This window comes from Cricetulus griseus, chromosome 8 (genome assembly GCF_003668045.3).
Source record: "Cricetulus griseus strain 17A/GY chromosome 8, alternate assembly CriGri-PICRH-1.0, whole genome shotgun sequence".
Classification (NCBI taxonomy): domain Eukaryota; kingdom Metazoa; phylum Chordata; class Mammalia; order Rodentia; family Cricetidae; genus Cricetulus; species Cricetulus griseus.
Window position 1 is genome coordinate 31163596 of NC_048601.1, and position 15988 is coordinate 31179583.

At 44.9% G+C, this 15988-nt stretch overlaps 1 protein-coding gene across 1 annotated transcript; it reads right to left on the reverse strand.

The window, feature by feature from the left end:
• Nucleotides 1-5053: 5053 nt before the first annotated feature.
• Nucleotides 5054-12446, reverse strand: Vhl (von Hippel-Lindau tumor suppressor). Its single transcript, XM_035448499.1, has 3 exons — nucleotides 12081-12446; nucleotides 8571-8693; nucleotides 5054-5923 (listed from the first exon to the last, which is right to left on the reverse strand). Exons 1-3 carry the CDS (start codon nucleotides 12259-12261, stop codon nucleotides 5727-5729), a joined length of 501 nt encoding a protein of 166 aa, XP_035304390.1. The 5' UTR covers nucleotides 12262-12446; the 3' UTR covers nucleotides 5054-5726.
• Between the last annotated feature and the right edge of the window lie 3542 nt (nucleotides 12447-15988).

Here is a 15988-nt window from a genome sequence, read left to right on the forward strand (position 1 = left end):
TCAGGGAAACTCAGCAAGATCCTGTCTCAAAATGAAGTAAGTAAAGCTAAGACTGTAGCTCATTTGCCAAGTCAGCACTTGCCTAGCATGGACCTTGGGCTCAAACTCTAGGAGTTACCCACCAACACACACACTAAAATACTGTTTGACTTCTCATCAGTTCTTGGGACCCACAGAGTAGGAGAGCGCTAGCTCCCAAAAGTTGTATGACTCTACATGTCCTCTGACATGCACACACACACACACAAATAAGTAAATGTATCAAAAGCTTTATTATTTTTGGCTTTTCAAGACAGGATTTCTCTGTGTAGCTCTGGCTGTCCTGGAAGTTGACCTATATAGACCAGGCTGGCTTCAAACTCAGAGATTTTCTTGCCTCTACCTCTCAAGTGCTGGGATTAAAGGGGTGCTCTCTGGGGCTGCTGCCATGTGACCCAAGCCTGCTGTGACCCTCACCTCTTCTAAGCCCTGGGTAACAAAGGAGCATTCTCTTGGGACATGGTTCAGTTAAGAGCATATGCTACTCTTACAGAGGACTGTAGTTAAGTTCCCAGCACCCATGTTAGGCAGCTTGAAACTGGTGTAACTCCAGTTCCAGAGGATCTGACGCCCTCTTTGGCACTCATGTGTACAGATACACAAACACACACAGCTCAGTTCCCAGCACCCATGTTAGGCAGCTCACAACTGGCTCTAACTCCAGTTCTGACATCCACAGGCACTGCACTCATGTACACACACACACACATACACACACACACACACACACACACACACTTTTTAAAAATACATTTAAAAGGGGGCTGGAGAGATGGCTCAGCGGTTAAGAGCACCGACTGCCCTCCAGAGGTCCCGAGTTCAATTCCCAGCAACCACATTGTGACTCACAACCATCCGTTATAAGATCTGGTGCCCTCTTTTGGTGTGCAAATAAATGTACATGGAAGCAGAATGTTGTATACATAATGAATAAAGTCTTTAAAAAAAATACATTAAAAGTCAGGATCCTGTTACAGGTAAAGAATGCAACTCCCTTGCAGGTGAGCTGCTGAGGGGTATCCCTGCCCAGATAAAACTCTCCTGAACTTACTGTAAGCATTACAGCGGCTTGGATGGAAAGATTCTGGCATGTTAACAGCTCCAATGAAAAGTATTCTGGCACTCAGGAACCAAAGTCTACCACAGGTCACAGTAAGCATAGCAGCTTACAGCCCTGCTCCAGGGAAAGGCTTGCCCAGTGTTATCAGCTCTGGTTGGGCAGGGGCGGATTTCCCCAGCTTCAGTTGGTACAGTTCCAGCTCCAGTCCCTGGGAGTGTGGAGTGTAACAACTTCACTTCCCTACCGAAGATTTCCCCTGGCAAAAAGTGTTACAGCCCTGTTCTGCTCCACTCTGCCCAAGGCCATCTCTGCTCCAGTGAAAGAAGGTCTCACCCAAACCTCATTCAAGATTTATTGGGAGGGAAGAATCCAGGAGAGTGGCTGCCCCTGCCAGGGTGGAAGAAGATAGCCACAAACTGGACACAGAGTTTCTATAGGGTTTCTTAGGGGCGGAGTTTCCTGTCTTCTACTTAATAGGGACAGGCACCTACATGCTGCTGAGGATTAGCTTCTAATTTAGAAACTAGTTTCAGGCTTTTTTTTTTTTTTTTTAAATAATCCAGTGCTATTGCTCAGTCTTTTCTAATGACCACCTTAAATCTCATCTAATTTTTCTCTGATCTGCTGTCTTAGTCTAAACACCACGATGAAAAGCATCCCGGAGAGGAAAGGGGAGGAAAATTCTTTCAATTTACAGAACCACATCACAGCCTCTTGGATGGAAGTCGGGCACGAGCTGAAGCAGAAGCCATGGAGGAGCGATGCTTACCAATGTGTTCACCCTGCTTTATTACAGTATACTCAAGACCAGCAGCCCTGGGCTGACACTGTCTGCAATGGGCCTGGCCCTCTCACATCAATCATAAATCAAAAAAAAAAAAAAAAAAAAGAAAGAAAAAGTTGTCCTGCAGAACAATGCTATGGAGGCATTTTCTCAATTAAGACTCCATCTTCGCATGTGGTCCTGCCTTTGTGTAAACTGACATAAAAGTTAGCCAGCAGCCCAAGTGATGGTGTTCACCCTTAATTCCAAGGGCTTGGAGGCAGAGGCAGGTGGATCTCTACGTGTTCAAGGCCAGTCTGGTCTACAAGGCAAGTTATAGGACAGCCGGGACTGTTACTGAGAAACCCTGTGTCAAACCCAGGACTTCTGACATGATAGGCAAGTGCTCCCCCTTTGAGACACACTTCTATTTCACATTTCTCTAGCGTACCAATCAAAGTGCAGTGTCCTCTGCTAGGTTACCAGTGTTGACTACCTAGGAAAATGTTAATCACTTACTTTCTTGGTTGTTTCATAGGTTAAAAATCTATTCTCAGTATGAATTATTCTTAAAAATTAGCTGTGTGTGTGTGCATATAGATAAGTGAACAAGACTGCAGGTTACCTTGGAGGCCAGAGATATTAGAACCCCTGGAAGTAAAGTTACAAACAGCTGTGAGTCATCTGACGTGGGTGCTGAGAACCAAACTTGGGTCTCCTGAAAGAACAGCATGTGCTCTTAACTGCTGAGCCACCTCTCCAGCCCAGTTGTTCCTTTTAGAGAAGTCTTTAAAAAAAAGCTCAGCTTAGGGCTGGAGAGATGGCTCAGAGGTTAAGAGCACTGTCTGCTCTTCCAGAGGTCCAGAGTTCAATTCCCAGCAACCACATGGTGGCTCACAACCATCTATAATGAGATCTGGTGCCCTCTTCTGGCCTGCAGTCATAATGCAGGCAGAACATTGTATACATAATAAATAAAATCTTAAAAAAAAAAAAAAAAAAAAAGCCCAGCTTAGCCCAGCAGTGGTGGTGCACACCTTTAATCCCAGCACTCTGGGGGCAGAGGCGGGAGGGTATCTGTGAGTTCAAGACCAACCTGGTCTACAGAGTAAGTTCCAGCACAGTCAAGGCTACACAGAGAAACACTGTCTCAGAAAAACAAAACAACTGGGCTTAGACTGGACTCTATGTGACAGAGGATGTGCTCCACCTCCTGATGCAGGTGTTCCACTTCCAGAGCTCTGGGGTCACAAAAGTAGGCCACCACATCTACCTGAACATCTCACCAGCTTCAGGGTTGAAATGCTTTTGCAGAGATACTTCATTTTTATAAGGTAAATGAAGCTAGAAGAAACAATGTTAAAGAAAAAAAAAAAAAAAGGACCTGAGTCTGTAAAAAATAGAGACTGTAAATGAAATTAAGGCCTTGCTTCTTGTTCCCCCACCCCCACCCCACCATTCAGCAAACATCTCAGCTCCACAGGAAGAACCCTGCTGAAAGAAAGACAACACACCTGCTTCCTTCACTTAGCACCGTTTATTGTACTAAAGGTCAGCTTTTTCAGAAAACTCAAGGTAGAAAACATCCAGATCTGAAGAACACATTTACAGGACACCAAAGGAAGAGCACGCGTGACTCTCGTCATAGGTCTCCACTGTCTGGTCAGCACGGAGAACAGTATTCAAACTTCCAGTTTAACAAGACAAACGTAAGATCTTTGCAAGACAAAAATAGGCTTAAGGAAAATAAAACAATGTTGCATTTCTTCGGCACCTGATGACTTCCTGAACACAGGCACCCTCTACACTGGCATGTGGCCACCTGGCTGGCTCCTGGAATGTTGTGGACTAAGGAGTGACACAGAAAGGGTTATGGGAAACATTCATTTTGCTGTTCTTAGAGCATCCAACTGCACTGGAGACCAGGATGCTGACAACACTCCAACAGTCACCTTCAAAGGAAGAGGGTAGCACAAGGCTGTTTACACAGTGCTTATAGTAACATGGGGAACAGTTCAACTGGGAAGTTAAAGGAAGGCCAGGCATGCTAGTGCACGTGCCTTTAATCCCAGCACCTCCGGTGGTAGATCACCTCAGGTGATCTCTGAATTCGAGGCTAGCCTGGTCTACAAGTCAAGTTCCAGGACAGACAGGACTACACAGAGAAACCCTGTCTCAAAAAAAAAAAAACAACAACCAAACAAACAACAACAAAAAAGCACAAGACAAAAAGGAGAGAAAAAAAATGAAGTTAAATGAAAAGTCAGGATACAAAACCGTACAAACCCTGTGATCTCAGCTATGACAAGCTGCTTCAACCAATCAAAATATGCCCTACAAAGAGAGCACCAGTCACAGGGGTTACATGAAGCTGAGTGCACAATGATCTTTCTTCTTCCTTTCCATTGACTGTCTTTTCTGGTGTGTAGAGTCACACCTAGCCTATTCTAATTTTTCTCTACTAGAGGAATTAAAACCGAACAAAAATTATGTCTTATAAAAATGTCTGACAGAAGTAATGAATATTTGAATATGTAACAAAGGATGTGACCACCCACAAAACTACTGTGTGCTTTGGCTGCTTTGTGACCCATTGTTGGGAAGTTGTAGCTGAGTGGAGCTTCATAAACAGGCTCCCTCCTCCCTGCCAACCCCTGACCCTCAAATCAAATTGTGACCAGGTCCTGCTAATAGAAAATACAGAGCCCAACTGGAATGCCAGGAGTTGACAGAAAGCAACAGAAATTCCCATTCCTGGCAGCAGCTTACTCACAGACAGAAGATCTTCAAAACCAGAATAAACACTACTGTTTGTGTAGATGTCAAGTTACAAAAACACTTCTGACAGTGACTGTGGAAAGCCCACCTGGGTCAAAAAGCCGAGAGCTGCCAGAGTGGATCAGGAGGCAGGAGTGACTGACTGAGTTCAAGGCCACACAGGGCTACAATCTAAGACCCTGTCTCAAAATAACAAAAGAGCAGAGCAGGCCATGGTGCACACATGTGCTCCCAACACTGGGGCAGGGGACACAGGAGGATCAGAAATTCAAGGCTAGCACCACCTACTGAGTGATCAAGGCTAGCCTGGGCTACATGAAACACTGTCTCAAAATAAAAAAAAAAAATTAACAACAACAAAAAGGTAGAAAGTGCTGAGACATGGAAAATTAGAAAAAATTCTTTCAGCCAGGCGGTGGTAGCACACACCTTTAGTCAGAGCACTCTGGGGGCAGAGGCAGGTGGATCTCTGTGAGTTACAAGAGCTAGTTTCAGGACAGGCTCTAAAGCTATACAGAGAAACCCTGCCTCAAAAAAGTTCTTTCTAAACACAGGACACTAAGCTGCTCCTTTACTTGTACCCTTAAGGCCTTTCTCAGACAGAGACAGACCCTCTAAACTCTTCCACCATGCTGTCTTCATCCAACATTCCAGACTTAAGACTCCTGGCACATTAGGCACTGGGCCTTAAAACATCTGTCCCTGCCCTGGGGCCTTCTCAGCCTTCCCAAAGCAGGAGGCAGGTGCCCACTGTCCAAATGCTGCCACATTTTCCAAATTAAAGGACACAGTGCAATCCCAGCCGGAGAGCTTACGCAAACATCCTTACACAGAACTTCCTGACTTACCAGGAAGCAAAACGAAAACCGTTGTGATGAGTGCTTCTACAAAGGGCAGACTTGGTGGCATTCTGTGATGTTTATCCTTAAGCACCACAAAGTCCAGTGATGTTAGTTAACTTTCTTTTACAAAATGGAGTATATTTTACTCCGAGAATGAAACATTGTAAAATGGAAAGAAAGTGACCTGTCCTATGTGTGGGTTAAGACTCAGAACCATCAAAGCTGGAATTCAGGACCACTAATCTCAATGGACTCCTTCAGGCTCCTCTCCCAGGGGCTGATTTTCAAAGTGCTCTTGGGTCAGCCGCTGTATGTCCTTCCGCACATTTGGGTGGTCTTCCAAATCTTCATAGAGCGACCTGACGATGTCCAGCCTCCTGTAGTTCTCAGGCTTGACCAGGCTTCGTACAACCTGAAGGCACCGCTCTTTCAGGGTATACACTGCAAGGACAGGATAGGAAAGCAAGTCCTCAGAGGCGGACTCAGACACATGATGAGCCAGACACTACCAACCAACAATTACATTTATCTTGTGAGTCGCACTTTAGGCTAAAGTAAAAAATGAAACACGTGATAGTGTCATTTCAGCAGGTCTCACAGCTAGTTGTGAAACTAGCTCATGAGAGCTTTTTTTCAACTAACCAAATGTGAAGTGACTCTGGTAACTCAGGGCCTAAGCCTTAAGCAATATCTGTTTGTCCATTCTTAAGAGCTCTGGGCTACCCTGCTGGAGAGACTGTACCAAGAGGGACAAGGCCTTAAAATGTCATTTAAGAGGCCTAGCTTTAGCAACTATCTACAGGAGACAGGTGCATCAGGTCTTAACAGTAGCAAAATAACCAGCCAGACTGGAGATTTTAGCAAATATAATGGATCTTGTTAGTTTGGGAGTGAGTGTCACATGGTAACAGATAACCAACCTGGATGTAGGGTAGCCACTGCTATTTGCACTCACTGGTAGCTGGGACAGAGTGGCTCATGCATGTAATTATAGCACTCAGGAGGCTGGGGCAAGATCTCTCTAAATTCAAGGCTAGCCTGCTCTACATAAGTTCCAGGTGAGCCAGGGTAATAAAGACCTTGTCTCAAATAAAATAAAATAAAGAAAAATTAAAATAACAATAAATTAGGCATGATGGTACAAGCCTATAATCCCAGCACTCAGGAAACAGAAACAGAAAAAAAAAAAAAAAAAAATGGTGGAAGTTTGGTCTACATATAGAGTTTCAGTTCTGCCAGGTACTCAGAGCCAAAACCTTTCTCAATAAACCAAAATAGAGCACTATACACCTATAATCCAAGCACTCAGGAGGCAGACATAGGTGGATCTCTGTAAGTAAGTACCAGGATGGCTGTGGCTACAGTGAAACATTGCCTCAGAGGGGAAAACTGGTTGGAGAGGCTAGGGAGATAGCTTAGTTGCTAAAGTGCTCATTGTGCAAACTCAAACCCCTGTTAAAAGCCAGGAATGGTGGCACATGCTTATAATTCCAGTGCTGGGGTGGCAGAAAGGAGGATCCCTGGGGCTCTCTGGCCAGCTTCTGTAGCCTAATCAGTGAGTCCCAGGCCACTGAAAGTCCCTATCTCAAAAATTAAGGTAGACAATTGAAGGAATAACATCTGAGGTTGACCTCTACCTTCTACACCCATAATGTATGATATACCTGTGCAAGCACACTCACAATAGACTAAGAAATCTAGCTCAGCCAGAAGAGTACACAAACCTCTAAGTTTGATCCCCATCATCACATAAAACCAGGCATGGTGGGTGGTATATGCCTGTAATTCCAGCAGGAAGATTAGGGATTCAAGATCATCCTCAGCTACATACTGAGTTTGAGGTCAGCCTGGGAAACAAGTGATCCTCTCTCTTTCTCAAAAATAAAAAAAAGTTAAAATAATAGTAGTAATAATAAACGTAATAATAAAGCCGCCAGGGAACTCACTGTCATATATGGCAAACTTTAATTCCTCAAGTCCCTTTTCTGACTGTGCTCTTTTTTGTGTGTGATTCTTGCCCTGAGTAAGAATCTTACCATCTAGCTCCGACTCTTCTGAAATTCTCTTATGTAGACCAGGCTGGCTGGAACCGAGATCCACTTGCCTCTGCCTCCCAGGTGCTGGGAATAAGGACATGGCCACCATACCCAACCCCAATATTCTTTTACCTTCCACTTAGAGACAGGGTCTCATAAGTTGCTCAGACTGGCCTTAAATTTGCTCTGTAGGGGAGTCTTGAACTTGTGATCTCCTAGCCCCAGCCTCCTGAGTAGCTGGGATCACAGGACACAAATATGTTATAACACCAAGGAACCGGAGCTGGAGAGATGGCTCAGTGGTTAAGAGCACTGGTTGTTCTTCCAGAGGTCCTGAGTTCGATTCCCAGCAACCATATGGTGACTCACAACCATCTGTAACGAGATCTGGTGCCCTCTTCTGGCCTGCAGGGATACATGGAGGCAGAACACTCTACACACAATAAATAAATAAATCTTTAAAACAAAAACAAAAACACCAAGGGACCAAAGGGTATCACAATCCTACAAGGAGATACCTTGATTTAGCCAACTTCTTAGGAGCCCAAAGTGCTTCTAAGACACAACATCTTTGTTCAACACAGGACAGAGAAATAAAATGCTTCCATTTCATCCATGGTAGAGGATAATATAAAAAGGCTAGATACTAGCTATGCATGGTGGCTTGCACCTTTGATCCCAGCACTAGGGAGGCAAAGAGAGGCGAATCTCTGTGAGTTTGAGGCCAGCCTGGTCTACAAAGTGAGTTCCAGGACAGCCAGGGCTGTAAAACAGAGAAACCTTGTCTTGAGCCACCCCCACCCCCCACCAAGTCTAGATATCCTGCTTCTTCCAGTGACCTATCTTCTCATTACAATGCTCACCCTTACCTTTTTCAAACACTGAGCCCAGGTGGTAACTCAGGGCTGTAATCCCAGCACCTGAGAAGCTGAGTCAGGAAGAGTTCTCTAAATTCAAAGTCAGTATAAGTTATATAGTCCCAGGGCAACCTGGGTCAGAAAGCTAGATCCTATTTCAAAAGAAAAAAAAAAAATGTAAGACTGAATATCAACCTGGTAGTGTGATGTTGGCAAAAATAGGCTGTCCATCCACATTGAGGGACGGCACAAACAGTTCTGTTTGGTTAACCAGAAGTCCGTCATGGGTCCCTGCATCCCTGAAGAGCCAAAGATGACCTGTCAACACAAGCAGAGAATGTTAAGAAGCCACCTTGGTCTGAGTCACCTGTTTATTACTCCAAGTCACATGAAACACCTTGCCTCTTGCTCTGCTTAATGTTCTAACAAAACCATCCTAAAAGAGAAGCATGAGCCGGGGGTGGTGGCGCATGCCTTTAATCCCAGCACTAGGGAGACAGAGGCAGGCAGATCTCTGTGAATTTGAGGCCAGTCTAGTCTACAGAGGGAGTTCCAGGACAGCAAGGGAAACACTGTCTCAAAAAAACAAAAAAACAAACAAACAAAAAAAACAAAAACAAAAAAAACAAAACAAAACAAAAAAAAACAAGCCAAAAGGCCACAGAAGGACTTGTGGGCAAGAACAGGCAAACTAATGTACAGTGTGAAAAGTGGACAAGAGCCTGACTCTGGGAGGGAAGGGGCTGAGTGAGAAGGAGCAGGAAGGATCCTCATGGTGAGGAAAAGTTCTCATCTCTAAGTTTACCCAGATGTTGCTGCAACTGCCAAAACCTCTCAAAGTCCATGGATCTCTGCGCCTTAAAGTGTAGATAATACCTAAAGAGGGCACAGCATTAACAAAGGAAAGAAGGCATATCTCAAAGATAAGTCTGTCTCAGAGAATACAGCAATCTTTCATGGGACACAAACTTCCTTGAAGACTTGGTGGGTGTTTTGTTTTGTTGGGGACTGAATCGCAGGCTTCCCACTTGACAGGAAGTGCCTTATTATTAACTAGAAACCAAGCTCAAAAACTTTCTCGAGACAGGGTCTCACTGTGTAGTTCAGGCTAGTCCCAAACTCATGTAATCCTACTGCTTTGGCCTCATTAACACTTGCATCATAGATACGCACCATTACACCTGCCTTAATTCTTTTTATATAAAATTAGGCACAGGGCTGGAAATGATGCACAATGGTAGAGTACTTGCCTAGCCTGAGTGAGGGCCTAGGTTCAATTTCTAGCAGTAACCAACCCAAAACAACAACAACAACAACAAAAACTTAAAATCAGGCACAGATAAATCTTGTCTAATACACAACTAACCAAGTTCCTACTATGTAAAATAGGAGACTACAGAAATTTTGATTCCTGTTGTGTTCTTCCTCATCCAACATTAAAAGAACCTGACACATGCTGAGGCTCTGTTTCAAACAAAAAAAGTAAAACAAGTAGGGGGTTGGGGAGATGATGGCTCAGTGGTTAAGAGCACTTGTCTCTCTTGTAGAGGACCCAGATTTGGTTGCCAACACCCACATAGTGTCTAACAACCCTTTGTAACTTCAGTTTCTGGGGATCAGAGCCCTTCCCCTGGCTTCTATAGGCACACTATAAACACAACAGACACACCCTTAAGGGAAACAAGATAGACCAGACAGACCTTGACAGAATGCTTGCCTAGCATATGAAAAGCCCTGGGTTCCATCACTAGCATTGAAAAAACAAAAGTGCTACATTCCAAACATCTAAGAAGTTTCTCTTCGGGGCTGGAGAGATGGCTCAGGGTTAAGAACGACTGCTCTTCCAGAAGTCGTGAGTTCAATTCTCAGCAACCACATGGTGGCTCCCAACCATCCATTATGAGATAAACTCTTAAAAAAAAAAAAAAAGTAAATAAACTCTTAAAAAAAAAAAAAAAAGCCAATTGTTTAAAAAAAAAGTTTCTTTTTTCCTCTATATATATCAAAAAGATAATTTGAGAAGCATTAGTTTATTTCATCTTCTTAAGCCAGGGTTCCATGTAGCCCAGACTGGCTTGAACTCCTGATCATCCTGCCTCCACCCTGTTCTCTCCAAGTTGCTTCAAAGTTTGTAGCACCATACTTAAGTGCATGAGCCCATTAGATGTACCACCATCAGGAGAGAATGCCCTCAAGAGCCGCCCTAGATGTGGATGGGTATGGAAAGTAAACAGTTCTGTTCACATGTGTAATCCCAGTTCTCAGGAGGCTGAGACAAGAGGGCTGCCCCAGTTTTTTTTGTTTGTGTCTCAGTCAATGTTCTACTGCTGTGAAGAAACACCAAGACCACAGCAACTCTTACAGTATTGGGGCTGGCTTACATTTTTAGAGGTTTAGTCCATTATCGGCATGGTGAGAAGCACGCCAGCATCCGGGCAGACATGGTGAAGACTGGAGAAGAAGTTCTACATCCAGATCTACAGGCAGCAGGCAGAGAGAGACTCTAGGCCTATTTGGGCTTCTGAAACTTCAAAGCCCACCCCAGTGTCTTACTTTCTTCAAAGAGGCCACACCCACTAATACTTTCAAATAGAGCCATTCCCTAATCATTCAAATACATGAGCCTATGAGGGTCATGCCAATTTAAACCACCACAGTTTGCTTGGTCAAAATTCTGTTTCCCATTTTCAAGAGATTGCTGGCATTTAGGGTATCAGATCCCTGGAGCTGGAGTTACAAGGAACTTGTGAGTTGCCTGATATAGGTGCTGGGGACTGAGCTCTGAAAAGAGCAGTAGGATCTGGGCATGGTGACAAAGGTCTTTATTTTAATCCCAGTACTCAGAAGACAGAGGAAGTCGGGAGAGGCAAACCTGGTCTACATCATCACACTCAGCTGTCTTTTGGTTTGTTACAGATGCAATCTTGCTGCATAGGCCTCAAACTCACTGAAATCCTCCTGTCTCGGTCTCCTGAGGTCTGGGCTACCACACTAGGATTTGGGTATGTTTTTCACTATGGCAATATCAAACAGCCCTATTTCTCTAGGGTTTTTGAACATAACCTTTTTAACTTTTCCTCCCCCATTTAGCAAACAAACAAAAAGGCCTGGGGCAGTTGTCTCAGCCACTTGAGTCTTGGGATTTTACACAGGACTTGCTCTTCATAACCATCTAGGCAGGGCCTTGATAGAACTTTTCTCCACTGATGGTGGTACAGTTAATAAGCTCACCCGGTTAGGCTTGGTTGGTACAAATCTGAAATCCCGCACTCAGTGGAGGAGGCAGCAGGATCAGGAACTCAACCCAATATTCCATATTCACCAGTCTTGGGCCAAGACTCCAGTCCGAATAGGCGATTCCCCAACAACTGTCAACTCTCTCGGCTGCCTCTTCCTCTACTCACTTTCTCCGGGGAGGTGTGTTCCTTACCAGACGCACCCGCACTCTGCCCACGCTTTCACAACCCTCTCAGGCCGGTTCCTACCGCAGCAATTGTGACACCGGCTGGCTCTTGTCTGTTAATGCATTTGTGCCCCTCCTGGTTGGCACCACGAAGTCAAGGCTTCGGATGCAGAACCGGACCGGGAACTGGGGACACCGCAGCCGAAAGCACAGGTAGATACTTTGGGAGGAACAAAGTGCTCGGGGCTGGGAAAACGCACCGGACCCGTTACAGCACCTGCGGCCTAGCGCACGGCTCGTACCTCGGTAGCTGTGGATGCGGCGGCCGGTACCCGGTGGCAGCGTCGGGTAGGGCTGAGGCTCGCCATCGAAGTTAAGCCACAGGGGCAGCACGACGCGCGGGCTGCGGTTGCAGAAGATGACCTGAGAGGGCTCGCGCGAGTTCACCGAGCGCAGCACCGGCCGCGGCCGCTCGGCCTCCATCTCCCCAGGGCCCGGCTCCCCCGCCACCTCCTCTTGACCAGCTGCCTTCCGGGGACTGATCGCCTCCGGATTCGCAGGCTGGACGTGGGCGGCGCGTGCGTGTGGACTTACGCGCTCGGGGCAGGCCTGTGGGCTCTAGACCCGCTCCTTCCCGCTTGAAACGCGGAAATGGCGGCCTAGAACTCCTAAGCTGGGGGGCGGGGCGCGGGAGAGGGGCGGCGGTGGTGGGCGGGTAAGTGGAGGGCGGGGCCACGGAGGAGGCCTGAGTTGTGTTTGCTACGTTTTTTTTTTCTTTCTTTTTTTTTTTTTTTTCCCGCGACGGGGGTTTCTCTGTGGCTTTGGAGCCTGTCCTGGAACTCACTTTGTAGAACAGGCTGGTCTCGAACTCACAGAGATCCGCCTGCTTCTGCCTCCCAAAAAGCCCAAAACTTTCACTTGTTTCCCAGCAGTTTATAATTCTTAGAATATGGTACTACCACTTTTTGTTTCCTTTCAAAAGTTCTTATGCACATGAATAGAAGTTTAAAATATTTTCTTTTTATTCTTTTTCCAGTTTTTCTTTTTTGTTTTTAGTATTTTTTTTTTTTTAAGACAGAGACTACTTGCATAGCTCCCATTGGCTTGGAGCTCAACATATAACCCAGGCTGGCCTCAAATTAGTGGCAGTATTCCTGCCTCTGCCTCACAAGTGATGGTATTATAGCTATGTGAAACCATGCCTGGCTCTAAGAATTAGTATACAACTACTGATTCACTACCATTTTTCATAGACACTTTATGGTTGAAGTAAATGTCAAGAAAAACAGCAGGTATTGTATTTTATCCACTGTCTATATTAGAGGCTGACTGATAAAACGACATCTGAAATTCAACATTTCTCCCAAATCACCTGAGTGCCTGTTGACAGAGGGCAACTGTCACAGTTGGAATCCCGCCTGCTCTTACTTCAGGTGTAGCTTCAGATTCTTTGATGAATTTTTTTTTAACGTTGTGCAAGTGTGTTTGCACACACTTGAGCATGTGCATATGTGTACACATGTAGTTTATCAAGGTGCAAGTAACAACAGAAGAGGGAGTTGGAACTTCTGGTTGTCCTGGAACTTGCTTTATAGACCAAGCCAGCCTTGAACTGACAGCGATCTACCTGCCTCTGCCTCCTAAAAGCTGGGATTAAAGGCTTTCTGTATAACAGGCGAGCAACCTACCTCTGAGCTACACTGCCTAGACTGACATTTGCATTTTGTTCAAATATTAATATCATAAAAGTGTGGATTAAGTGTTCATGGCCCAGAACACACCTACTGAACAGATACCATGTTATTATAAAACCCCATCTCTGCCTTCAAAATGCTGAAAGGCTACTGTGGAAGTACATAGGACAACATGGAACAGTGTGATGCTGGTTACAACCAAGAATATGAAAGGTGACTAGATGAGCCATAAAAAAAAGAAATCAAACAGGGTCTCTTAGGCTGCTGCATTAAAATAACTTCAACTGGGTAATCATCATGAGCAATAGAAATTTATTGCTCATGGTTTTGAGACTTGGGCAGTTGAAAACGCATTATTATGGGCTGGAGAAATGGCCAGGTCTACAGAGCAAGTTCCAGGCCAGGCTCCAAAGTTAGAAAAACCCTGCCTCAAAAATCCAAAAATAAAATAAAAAATATTCATGTATGACATCAAGAAAGCTTTTTCTTGCCTAAATAGCCCATCATTTTGCCCTTTTACTATTTTGCATGCTCAAGTCCCTACACACAGTAGGAACCACTGGCTATTACACCAACTATTCACAAGTGTTTCTTCATCCAGGGGGAAATGCAGACTTGAGTGTCTGCTAAAGGAACTCTACAATGAGCTCATATCCAATACTGGAAAGTGAGCTTACCCCATGAGGACATCAGTTATCTCCATTATAAGATGCTATTTTTAAAGGAAAACACTGGTTCAGGATCCCTTATGCAAAATGCCTGGGATCAGATGGGACCCAGGTTTAAACATTTCATACACCTTATCCAAAGCCTGAAGTTATTTACAGTATTTGTGTATGTGCATGTGTTCAGGTCAGACTAGACCTTAGTTATCTTCCTCTCGTTCTCTACCTTGTTTTTTGTGATGACCTTTCACTGAACCTGCAGCTGACTCTGCTAGGCTGTGATTCTACTAGGGATGCTCCTGCCTGTGCCTCCTCCACATTGGGAGTATAGGACCTCACCATGCCTGGGTTTTATGCGTGTGCTGGGAATCCAACTCAGGTCTCCTTGTTTGCACAGCATGTACTTTACCAAGAGCATCTTCCCAGCTCCTTCATACAGATTTTTAGGCTGCCTATTGTGACTGCAATTTACCATGTCCCTGCCCTTTGAGCAATGAACTCCAAAGAACTCAAGTTTCCCCAAGAAATCCCATGCTGGGAAAAGGAAAAGGAGGGGGTCCTGGTGTCATCCAGCAGGGTAATTTGCCTCCTAGGAATAACACAGCATTGTGGCTTGTCAGAGCACCTTGCAGGAGACCAAAGCCAACAGAATGACCAGTAGGAACCATACCTTAACTGTAACTCTTACGTATACCTTTTTGTCCTTTCTGTGTAGCCTTGGCTGTTCTGGAACTCAAGAGATCCACCAACCTCTACCTCCTGAGTGCTGGAATTAAGATATGTATACCACTACACCCAGCCTCATGTCTGAATTCCAAAAATGGAATCGGGCAGGGTATGCCACTGGACCTTCAGCTCCTCTTCCCAATGTGGCCACATTGAGCAAACCCTTTTCACTTTTCACTATCAATTAACTAGCTTATTAGGGCAGGGTAACACCTAGCTTGTCAGGGCTGCCAGGGCCCAGGCCCTGACCATAACAGCTCAGGTAACAACCATACAAACCAGGTTTGAAAAGGCTCACTTGTAATGTTACCATAGAGAAAGCTTTGGATTTTAGAGAACACTGGATCAAAGATACTCAGCCAGTACTACTAAAAATGTCTAAGGTCTATGTGGGTTTTCTGAAAACACATGAATACAACACAGCTTGTACCCTTCTAGTCTGTTTTATCAGTATCAATGGCAACAGCCTTTCTCAAAGCATCCAGATGGGTTAGTCCAGGAAAGGGGGGCTCAGGTACTTTTCAGGTTGCATATACTCTGAAATGATCCAATTAATCCAGAATGAACTGTGGTGTGAGGGCAGCAAGCCGGGAAACCTGAAAAAGAGGGCAGTACTGAATGTGCTCATCTGGGAGAACTGGGGAGTTCTGACCTAAGCTAGACTTTGAATGTCAAATAGGGCCTGAAGAGGGAGACCTCTGTGGGGGAAAGTCCTAAAGGGATTAAAGTTGCACCTAAACAGTAGATTGGCCTAAGCTTATAGGAAGCTTTGGAAATAAGTATAAGTCTTTGATTCTTCAGTTTAAACTGCAGTATTTACTTGAGAAAATGGTTTTTAATTGTTGTACATGTGCACTCATGTACAGGAATGCCACAGTATACATGTGGAGATGAGAGGGTAGATAACCTGCACGGGTAGGTTCTCTCCTTCCACCATGTGGGTCCTGGAGAGAACTCAGGGCTCACGTCTGGAGGCAAGCACCCTACCTGTTGAGCCATCTCACAAACCTCAGCATTTGCTTTCACAGGAAATATGCTTAGCTTGTAGCTTTTAAACCAGTAGTTTACCCTGGGTGCAATTAAACTGAGAAGATGCTAGTATTTCAACAGATAATAAACATCAGG